Source organism: Ahaetulla prasina, chromosome 9 (genome assembly GCF_028640845.1).
Source record: "Ahaetulla prasina isolate Xishuangbanna chromosome 9, ASM2864084v1, whole genome shotgun sequence".
NCBI classification, from domain to species: domain Eukaryota; kingdom Metazoa; phylum Chordata; class Lepidosauria; order Squamata; family Colubridae; genus Ahaetulla; species Ahaetulla prasina.
This window is the reverse complement of record NC_080547.1, coordinates 1054655-1065233: the sequence shown is the minus strand read 5'-3', so window position 1 is coordinate 1065233 and position 10579 is coordinate 1054655. Positions and strand designations below refer to the sequence as shown.

General features: G+C 50.0%; 1 protein-coding gene across 1 annotated transcript; it reads right to left on the bottom strand.

The window, feature by feature from the left end:
• Positions 1–1754: 1754 nt before the first annotated feature.
• On the bottom strand, positions 1755–9830 carry DDX56 (DEAD-box helicase 56). Its single transcript, XM_058194820.1, has 14 exons — positions 9753–9830; positions 9492–9653; positions 9216–9376; positions 7507–7677; positions 6521–6611; positions 6068–6312; positions 5506–5628; positions 5238–5351; positions 4416–4510; positions 4152–4228; positions 3657–3746; positions 3410–3515; positions 3045–3124; positions 1755–2893 (listed from the first exon to the last, which is right to left on the bottom strand). The coding sequence occupies exons 1-14, from the start codon at positions 9810–9812 to the stop codon at positions 2813–2815; spliced, it is 1656 nt and encodes a 551-aa protein (XP_058050803.1). The 5' UTR covers positions 9813–9830; the 3' UTR covers positions 1755–2812.
• Positions 9831–10579: the final 749 nt, after the last annotated feature.

Below are 10579 nucleotides of genomic sequence, written 5' to 3'. Positions count from 1 at the left end.
CGGCTTATTTGGAATCTTGGCTTCGACCCAGCTGGGAAACTGAGGCACGCCTTAGCAGCATTACTCCAACTGAGAGACGGGATGGATAGAGGCGGTTGCCTTGACCCTACTGGCCAGATACCTGAGGTTTATCATCTTATACCAGGTCTTCCTTCCTATATATATAATTCCTTATATCTATATCTATATCTATATATCTATATATCTATAATGGCATTAAGAAGGGCCGAGGCTGCCTCATTATTAATCTTTCCACTGGGCCTTTTTTGGCCTGACGAATACAATTGAAACAAGGACACTGAAATTCACTCTGTGTTGGAAAGGAACACAAAAGATTTTTCGTAACTCCCGGACAGTTCCTGCAACAATAGGCCTCGGTGGCGGTTTTTAAAAAGAAATTGCTCATCTATATATCTGCCACCTTACACATTCCTAACAGTCGTTGTGGCCTCCATTATGACCAGAGCACTTGGTGGAAAGTTCCTTTAAAATAAAATAAAAAGTAGCCAATGCAAAAATGAACTTGATGGTTCAAGGCGTCTCGATGGATTAGAGGTAAAACTCGAGCCAGCACTGTGATCCACCAACCAAAAATCCAAAAAGCGCTCAACTTAATATATACGGCAAGCAGGACCACCTGCAACAAACTGGGCTGCCAGCAGAGCTCCTCAGAGAAAAAGGGGTCTTTTGATTTGGCTTCTACGGCCTTGGTGCACAAGCTTTGGAAGGGAGAGCAATCCACCAAGTCAAGCAGCCCCAACAGCCAAAGGAAGATGGGTGTGTGTGTGTGTGAGGGGACAGCCTCAGCCAGGCAGGTATCCTGTTAAGGCAGAGCGGGAGGGAGGGAGGGAGGGAGGGTTGGGGCAGCGAAGGGCAATGGAGCAACGGTCATGGCCAAAGACACAACACAAAGAGAACAGTGAGATAAGGAGAGGGAGGCAGGTGCAAGGCCGTGAGCTTGAAAACAAAGAATCCCAGCTCGGTCTGACCTTGTGAGACAAACTCTCCTCCTATCGAGAATGATGGGCGAAAAGCCGGTTATCTCGAAAAAGCCACATCACTCTATTGCCAAAGAAAGTGGGATAGCTTTGAATTATCATCAGCAAAACAACTGAAATAAGAACTGGCTCAAGGGATTCAAAATAGAGAAACCGAAGGACGGTTGTTATTTGCTGGAACTTCAGGCCAAGGAGATAAAGTCTGTGTGGGTTTTTTTAACCACTGGACAGGCAAGCAGGTTAAGAAAGCTCCCAAAATGAACCCAATTCCGTTATCGCAGACAGAAAAGAAGCAGACTGGCTGCAACTGGCAGGGCTCACTTCCGCAGAATCGGTTTTCACAGGCAATTTTCGACAGGAAGCGTAGGTGCTACAGCCACATATTTAAACAGGGCACAGAAAACGGCTTCCACCTGTCACTTTTCAGCAGAGGAGAAAGTTTTGACACCCCTTGGATATTGGATCTTTTTCAAAGGGAGGCCCAAGAGCCGCTTGTCCAGGATGCTATTTTAATTGGCCTTCTCGGGCTGAGCGAGGACCGGACTCAGGGCTCCTCAATGGCCCTTTTCCCTTCCATCCAAGGACACCAAGCCTTCCTGTTTCACCTTAGTTATTTTTATTACTTTCTCAAAATATAAAACACAAAGGAAAATAAAAATGAATGGGGAACTAGGGGAAAGAAAAAGGGAAGAGAAAATGTGAGGTAAAAGTGTTGATTTCTGACTCTTTTTAGCACAGTAGAAATAACATTACAGCCACAATTTATGATATTTACACATTAGTACATATTAGACATTTCTATAACAAATTTATCTAGTCAGCAAAACCAAAGAATTTCATATTTTTTTTTCATCACAAGCACAAAATCCAGAAGTGATCTTCCCGTGAAGGTGGCCCTTTCCCCTTCCATCCAAGGACGCCAAGCCCCACCGAAGGGCCTGGCTGCCTGCCTTCCTGAGAGCCTCTGCCAAAAGCTTTTCCCTGCCTCCTCTCTTGAAACATCGCACCAAAATAGCTTTAACGGCCCTTTAATAGAATGGCCAAATCCCCCCCCTTCCTTGCTAAGTGAAATTTGGGGGCTGTACGAAAGATGGAGCACAGCAAGACACTCCGGGGGTGGGGGGGGCATTTCTGGGGCCCTGCTTGCCCTCCTGATCCTTGCTGTGCAACGTCAGATCAGGCCAGGCCACGCAAGGCGACACCCTGAGCTTCTTATCCTGCCACTTCAAGGTTTACAATCGTGTCCTGGCCTTGGCGCCTGATAAAAGCCACCAGCCCGGGCAAGAGTCCACCAGCTGCCATCCCAGCCCACTGCTTGGCAAGGTGCCCTGTGGTCGGCCGCTTCAGCCTGCTGGCAAGAACGGGACTTTTTCTGGCAACAGGCCGACCAACAGTTTCACACCGTCATACACGCAATCCCACGCATGTAGATTTTATTTATATGAAGACAGTGCACGCCTTTGCTCCATGACCTGTCCCGGTTCCCCGCGTGCTTCCCTGAGCAATTCCAGGCGCTGCTTATCACGAGGCTGAGTTGTTTGCGGGATGCCCTTCCCCACTCGCCTCCCCTCCGCACAAGAGAGCATTTGACGCAGCAGAAGCCAGAGATTAGCAGGAGCCATCTTGTGAAATGGGGTTCTGTCTTGGCCACTGCGATTTATTTAGCAAGGGGCAGAGAGGAGCCAAGCGACTCTTTAAAAAACTGAAAACGGGAGAGAGCAGCTTTATGGCGCTTCTGCCATCCGGGAAATGGAAACCAGTCTCTGTCACTTTCATTCATTCTGCGGCTGGTAGGAACCAAGGCCTCCGGTGACTTATTTGGGCTTTGCCAAGGTCCGAAATTTCTTCTTGGTGTTCTTGGTGTTCTTGAAGCTGTGCAAGGGGTTCCGCTGGCTCTGCGAAGAAGGTCGTGGCATCAGCCCCCTCAGGGTGACCTGAGGCACACCGCTCAGAGAGCTCCAGCCCAGGCACTCAGCTGCCAGGCTCAGCCCCTTGAGTGGCTCTCCTGGGAATGGGGGGGGGGAGGAGAAGAGGAGACCCACCAACCTTGCTAGTGGAGGCCGGGCATTTCCACCGCTTGCGTTTCCCAGCGAGGGCTGGAACTGCTGGCCGGAGACCCTGAGGGACTGCAAGAGGAAGAGCCCGTCAGCTTCCAGGAAGGCAGCCCTTCCCACCCCCTTCTCTCCTGGCCCTGTGCATCACCCCCATGTGCTTCCGTTTCCTTGGGAAACCCAGTGAATACTTCTACCAGAAGGTCAAAAAAAAAAAAGCCCATTTAGAAAGAGAAACTCCCACGTATACTAGAAAGAGGGGAAGCGTCACACGTCCGTCCTAAATGAGGGCGGTCTCCTTTTTCAAGCAGCCCCTCCCCTCCCCATAGTGGAGACGCTCCTCCAAAACGCGACTCCTACCCAAGTATTCTGGGATGTTGCGCAGGTGAGGCTTAACAATGGCCGGATGAAGGGGCTTGTCATGGCGCAGCAAATTCAGATCCCGGGGATTGTCTTCGAAGTACGTCTGAGAGAGAGAAAGGCCCAACGGGCTCATCAGCCTCCGTCAAATGCAGAACTGGACGGGTGCTGCTACTGGGAAGGAGAAGGGAGCGAGGGGGAGGGGGAGGGAGGATTGGGGCCAGCTTCTCTGCCCCACACAGGATACCTTGAGTTTCTCTGAGTTGAGCAATTCTTCTTTGATTTCACGGAGCCGAGCTTCTTTGATGGCCTGCTTGGTGATTGACCGCATGGCATCCTGGGGGCAAAGGGGAAGAGAGAAAGTGCCCTAGAAGCTTAAGGATGCTTAATGCCCTAAACCAGCTACTGCAGAAGGGAGGGAGGGAGGGAGGGGAGGCAGCAAGAGGTGTCAGAAGAAGACACAGGCTGCTGCATTAAGGCCTCCAGGGTGTTCTAGCACCTCTCTCTCTATTCTCCTATGTTTGGCCTGGATTCCCTCTAATGCTTGACCACTTGCTACAGAAAATAACTTGCTTTTCAGCAAGGGCCCCAGCTTCCATTTTTTTCCCCAGGAGACAGCAGTGGCAACGTGGCTCTCACTTGCAATGGTGCGGGTGAGAAAAAGCAGCTGCTCTTCAGAAGCTCAGCCATCTCTTTCCCCAAGGACCCCATCATGGTCTCCTCCGTGCAAAGCTGCTCTTACCTGGCAGCGGTAGCGGAGTCCCTCGATCTCCCCCATCCGGAACTGGTAGGGCGTCAAGGTGTACTTGCTTGCGCTCTCTAAGGGGCCAACCAAAGCAATGAGTTTGGGGGAAAGGCATGCATCCCTCACAACGCACAGTGGTCCCGAAGCTGGCCAGGGAGGGAGATACCAAGACACCCGGCCCTCTGTGCTCTGGCTGACTTCTCCAGAGCCTTAGGGGCACCCACCCTCTTCCCTGGAGCCCTGAACTCTCCCGTCACCCACCGGCTGTAAGCACCTCTTCTATCTTGGCAAGCAGAAGCCTCTCAGAGGGCAAGACAAAGGTCAGGACTGTGCCTGGGTTGTGAACACGGGCCGTCCTGCAAAAGAGACACGCCAACATCTCAAAACCCCAAAGGCAAAGGAGGGCTTCAAGGCTCAGCAAGAGGAACCCCTTATGCCTCAGAGAATGACGGGGGAGTGGCAGAGGGAGGCTAAGGTGGCAGCTGCTGACAGTCAAAAAAAAGAGTGTGAGAGAAGCTGAACCTCCTTGAAAGAACCTGGCCTGGCTGTGGAACTTCAAGCCCTTTGTCCCCAAGTAGATCTGTGGGAATTTCCCATGATTTTATCTTGCGATTTGCAATTGTCCTCTTTAAAGACAATTAAGGTCTGGGTGCCTCCTCCTCCCTCTCTGAGGCCCAAATGAAGACTCAGGAGAATTGGAAAAGCTGCATCCCACCCACATTTTAGTCCTAGCTGCTAACACAAATGATGTTGAGCTGCCCACACCTATCCGGCCCCATGAGATCAAACACAACCCTGATGCAGCCCTCAAGGAAATCAACTCTGACATCCCTGTTCTAAGGAACCATAGAGTTGTGGACCATAGAAGCATCCTCCGTTCCGTATTTAAAAAAAACCTCAACAGGTTCCAAAAGCAATAGAATTTGCCTTTTCAAAGGGACCCAGAAGCGAAATCACGTGCCAGATTCATTACCAAAACTGCCCCCCCAATCAGGCTATGGCCTTGAGTGGAGCTGGGCATTCCCGCACTGCCACATTTCTGCGAAAGAGACCCTCCTGGGTTTGGCCACAGCCGCCACTCACCTGCCTGCTCGGTGGATGTAGGATTCGAAGGAGGGGGGGAAATCAAAGTTGAAGACCGCGGACACGTTGTGGAAGTCGATGCCTCGGGAGACCCCATATTCCTGATCTTTGCCCCTGGAAGCCAAAGCAGAAGCACAGATGGAGGGTGGCGAAGTCCAAGGAGGCCACTACTGTCCGGCTATCAAGCCAAAGAAGACCAGACCTCTTTAATCCACACACACACATGATCAGTATGAAGAATTGGGGGGGACGGGACACAATGACTCACTTTTCTCCTCTGGTGCCCTTTTTCCTTTTCCTGCCAGCCTCCTCTGGTTCTGCCAGGTCCTGTTCATCTGTGGCAATGATGTAATTGTAGACGCCCCGATTGAATTGGCTGATGATGTGGCATCTGGAAGAGTATCAGACCAGCCTTTGAGGGTTATTTCCAAACCCTTGAGATCATCAAGCCTCCCCCACATCCTTCCCAGCAGCTGAAAGCATGCTTTGTTCCGTTTATTCGTGCCAGAAGCATCGCAATTACAATAAGGCATGCTGTACGATACAAAATGTAAAATACAAGATTAAAAGATGTACAAGTGAAACAGGTGTTGGCCGGAAACGAGCAACGTTAATGGCGTTCTGTCGTCATGAAGTCCTCGAAGAATGTGTGTCATTAATACTTTCCAGCATCCCCGGGGGAAACTTACTCCTTGGGTAAACCTTTCAACCCAGAAGCATCCAAAGCATAGTGAGGAAGCATGGCATTTCCTGGGAATAGAACTGCTCCCTGTCCAGGAAATATCGGGCCTTCTTCACCCAACCCCAGGCTCCTGTTTGTTGACGCTCACCGGGACTGAGCAGGCAGCTCTGAGTTGAGGACACAGGCAGCGATTCCAAACTGCTCCAGGAAGAGTTTGAGGCGGTAGCAGCGGTCGGTTCTGTTGACAAAGAGGAGAACTTTTCCCCGCACCAGGGAAAGCTTCAAGAGGGCGTAGAGGAGCAAGAATTTATCCTCTTCAGTCTCACACTGGATCTGGAACTGACTTAGCTGGGAGCTATCTGGCAACGGTGCTTCTTGCAGCCTGAGGGTCACCTGCGCAAGAGGAGCATGAAATCCTGCCTATCACACCACCAAAAGAATGCAGGAGGTGGCTTCTCCCAGGCTCTAGGCCACCACACCTGGGCTGAAGCCAAACCAAACTCAGGGTTGGCAATCTGCAGGACAAAACCTGTAAACCAGGCAGGTACCAAACCACCTGTTTGCCCCACCCCACCCCACCATCCAATCCGCCATTCTTTACTGGGTTGTGTAGCACCAGCTCCTTCAGTGCCTGCACATCCTCGTTGAAGGTAGCTGACATGATGAAGGTCTGGTAGATCTTGGGCAAATGGCTGCAGGGAAACAAGATTGCATCAGTCCTATGAATGGGATGGCACATCAACCCCAAAGCCCGCCCTGCCCCACCAGCAGAAGAGAACAATGGACGCAGAACACTTTAGTCTAACTTACTCTTGCGTAAAATAACAAATCACACAATAGATTTAATGTTATCACAGAATAAATGGAACTATTTCTTTAAAAGCATTTCTAAAATCAAAGCATTCTAACACATCTTTTTTTTTAAACTTCTTCTTAAAATACATAAAGTTCACTTTCAGATCAGTAAAATTCCAGCCAACTGCAATTAACTCATTAAATTTAAATCACTTCCTCCAAGTTACCCTCACAGAATAATTTTTCACTTAGCAACAGAAATTTTGGGCTCAGTTGTGGCCATAAGCTGAGGACTATCTTAATCTTTTTTTATTGTTGTTGTTGTTATTATTGTTATTATTATTATTCTTTATTAAGCTAAACGAGGCTCTCTTTAGCTATAGTCTGTTATTCCTTTTTTGAAGATCTGTACCATTTGGGAATTTCTTCTTGTTAAACAACAAAGATGCAAGCTGATAAGGCAAGCTAAAATAAGGAATCTTTAAAAAAAATGGGTGGAGGGCAGACTGTTCTGGAGGGGGAAGGCAACCGCAGGGAAGTCTTTTGTCCTGGACCTCACCAGTTGGAGTGCATTAATTGACAGGGTCAATTACCTGACCAGGTGGGATGGGCCAATGTAATGGGATGAAAACCCTTCTATTTTCTTTCTCTTCCTTTATTTTCTCTTATATTTTTAATTATTTTTTTCTTATTCTCTTTCTGTTTGTACCTTAATTTTTACCATTGTAATTAGATTTCTGAATAGAAATTATACGAACCATAGAATCACAGCATTTCAGAGGCAGAACTCACCAGAGGAGATTCTTCAAGTCTTCCTCAAAGCCAAATGAAAAAAGCAAGTCAGCTTCATCTATCACCAAAATTTCTAATGAATTCTGCAGTCTCAAGTTTTGCATTTGTACATGTGCCAAAACCCGTGACGGTGTTCCTATCACCACATCTGGTTTCTCCATCAAGAGGGGTCTGCAAGGCAAAAAACTGGAGGCGTCAAGGCCAAGCGTTGGAGGAATCCCAGGTACCTCTCTTTGAAAGGATGTTGGGGACAATCAAAGTCAGATAAGCTGAGGGCAACTCAGTGGCGTTATCCAGAGGGGAAATCTTTCATTTTTTTATATATATTTTTCATTAAGAATTGTGATTATATTAAAATACAAACTAAACAATTTATTTATTTAGCACATGATGAGAACAATAGAAGTAAACGGGTGTTTACTATATATAGACCTATACTATATATAGGTCTTTGGCTATACTATATGTAGGTCTTAACCAAAGACCTACATACAAACACCCGTGAAAACCTCAGAAAACAAATATATATATGTGTGTGTGTGTAGGTAGGTCTTTGGTTATTCGGGTTTTCTCCCATGTAAAATTGGAAGTGTCTTGGCGACGTTTCGACGAAGTCTCATTCGTCATCTTCAGGCTGGTGTTATCAGCTTCGTGCTTCTAGGAGCAATTGCCAATAAGAACAAAGCCAAAGCCTGAAGATGATGAGTGAGATCTGTTCGAAACATTGCCTAAATACTTCCAATCTTACACGGAAAAAGACCTGAACATACCAAAACCTGCATATATATACCCGTGAAAACCTACAAATACACACACACACACACACAGACAGACAGACAGTCCAAGTAATTATAAATAAAAACTAAACTCAAAGAAAAAAAATGCAAAAAGTAAAAAATACAGAGAAAAGTAAAGTATTTCTGTTAAATAGATTTCAAACAAAGCAATCCTTTCTGTTAAAATTTCTTTTAACGCATTCTAAAAACCAAAAAAAGGAGGGGAGGGAAGCATCTGTTGAATGAAGTCTTCTATTATGACCACAAAAAAGAAAATCCAGAGTTTGAAACCCAGAACCACCCAGGGCCCTGGATGTCCAGGAGTGGCAGAGAGAAAGGCCATTGCCCTGCAATCCTTTGCCCTTTCAGAGCTGCTGAGGGACAGATGACCGGGGTCTTGTCTCTCTCTGCAGCCGGCTGTGCTTCTCAGGAAGCTGGGCTGAGAAAGGGCAGCTGGATCATGGCTCCATTCTCTCTTTAGAGAACATGACATGCACCAACTAGTCAGTGGGCTAAACTTGCTGATGTGGGGCTGGCCATGCCTCAAATGAAAGACAGGTTTTGGTCCATTTCAGCTGGAGGCAGTTGGGACTGCTTTCTGCCTTGGTTAAGGTTTGTTTTTTCTCTCCATTTCTCCTCTGGGGGAATATAATATTCTGCCTCTTTTAATATTCCCCCCAATATTTCATTTTCTGGAGAGGATGGGGGTCCTTCCTTACACAGAGAAGGCGGGGGGGGGGGCCTGAAGCGACACCTACCAAGGGGCTTCCAGCCTCAGCTCAGTGGTTAAGACGCTAAGCCTGTCAATCAGAAAGGTTGGCGGTTCGAATCCCTAGTCTAGGGTATCCTGCTTGAGCAGGGGGTTGGACTAGATGACCTCCAGGGTCCCTTTCCAACTCTGTTACTGTTAAAACCAATGCGGGCTCTGCTCACCTTTGGGCGGACAGGTCCTCCGGGCCGGCCAAGTCGACAACGCGCACGTCCCGAGCGCAGTAAGCGGCCAGCCGCCGAAGCATCTGCAGCGCCTGCCGGGCCAGCTCCTTGGTGGGCACCAGCACCAGGCCCCGCACCGCCTGCTCCGCCACCAGCGCCGCCTGCGAGGGGGGAGGGGGAGGGGGAGGGGGGAGGGGCGTCAGGCGAGGCGGACAGAGGAGACCCCCCCCGGACTCCGCCCACCCCCAGGGAGGCCCCAAGGCCCCGCCCACTCACCGCCTTGGCGTCCAGCAGGCGCTGCAGCAGCGGCAGGGCGTAGGCGCCCGTCTTCCCGGAGCCCGTCCGGGCCCTGGCCAGCAGGTCCTTCCCCTCCAGCGCCAGCGGCACCGCCTTCTCCTGGATCGGGGTCGGCGCGGCCCAGCCCAGCTCCGCCACCGCCTGGCGGGAACACAGCACGCCCGTTCAGCGCCACCCGCGGCGCCGGGGACCCCGCCCCGCCCCACAGCCCCACAGCCCGCCCGGCCAGCCGGCCTCTACCTGCAGGAGCCGCGCGTCCAGGCCCATCTGGCCGAAGCTCCCCTCCGCCGCCGCCGCCATGCTTTCGCTGCTGCCCCCCCACACCACACGCGCCGGAAGCGGCAGCTGGGGTCGTAGGGCGCGGTCATAGACCAGCCCGAGCGGAGCGTCCCAGCACCGACACAGCACCCTCTGATGGCTGGCAGGCGAACGACACGACAGGCTGCCCTCGGTCCCCGCTGCGAAGTAGCTTTCTCTCCCCTGGTTTGGGGGAGCGCGATCCTTACGCTGATGCTGCGAGTGGCTGACTTTGCCCCCTATTTCCCAGGGGCCGGCGGCCTTTTCTTTGACCTTAGCTGCCCAGATGTTACCTTGCAACCCCCGGAGCCCCTTGCAGGCGGTGCCCACCTCGTGGTGGGTGAGGCTGCAAGAGGAGCCCTTCATCGCCCTGGGCTCCCCGGGGGATCAGAAGGTTGCAGGTGCTCCTGGAAACCGCCCGGGGTTATTTCCTTGGACCAAGTAGGGCTTTCAAAGCCTTTGGCCGACACCAACACAGGTGGATGGTTTATTTATTTATTTATTATATTTGTATACCGCCCATCTCCCGAAAGACTCAGGGCGGTTCACAGCCAAAAAACAACAGAAAACATATAATACATATAAACAGCTAAAAGAATAGACAGTTAAATTCAATTGATGCCCTAAAACTTTTAAATACAAATTTAAAACTCAATTAAACCCCTTTTTTAAAAATCCCAATTTAAAAACTACGTTCAAGCTAGTCCTGCTCTTCGAAACAGCAGCGTCTTCAGCTCGCGGCGGAAGGACCTGAGATCGGGGAGTTGACG

Excerpts from the sequence above, each read along its gene's own strand:
- DDX56 (XM_058194820.1), bottom strand. The coding sequence starts at position 9,812 with ATGGCGGCGGCGGCGGAGGGGAGCTTCGGCCAGATGGGCCTGGACGCG. Across the intron at positions 9,654-9,752 it reads TGGACGCGCGGCTCCTGCAG|GCGGTGGCGGAGCTGGGCTG; the intron begins GTAGAGGCCGGC and ends TGTTCCCGCCAG. Across the intron at positions 3,125-3,409 it reads CAACATCCCAGAATACTTGG|TCCCTCAGGGTCTCCGGCCA; the intron begins GTAGGAGTCGCG and ends TTCCTCTTGCAG.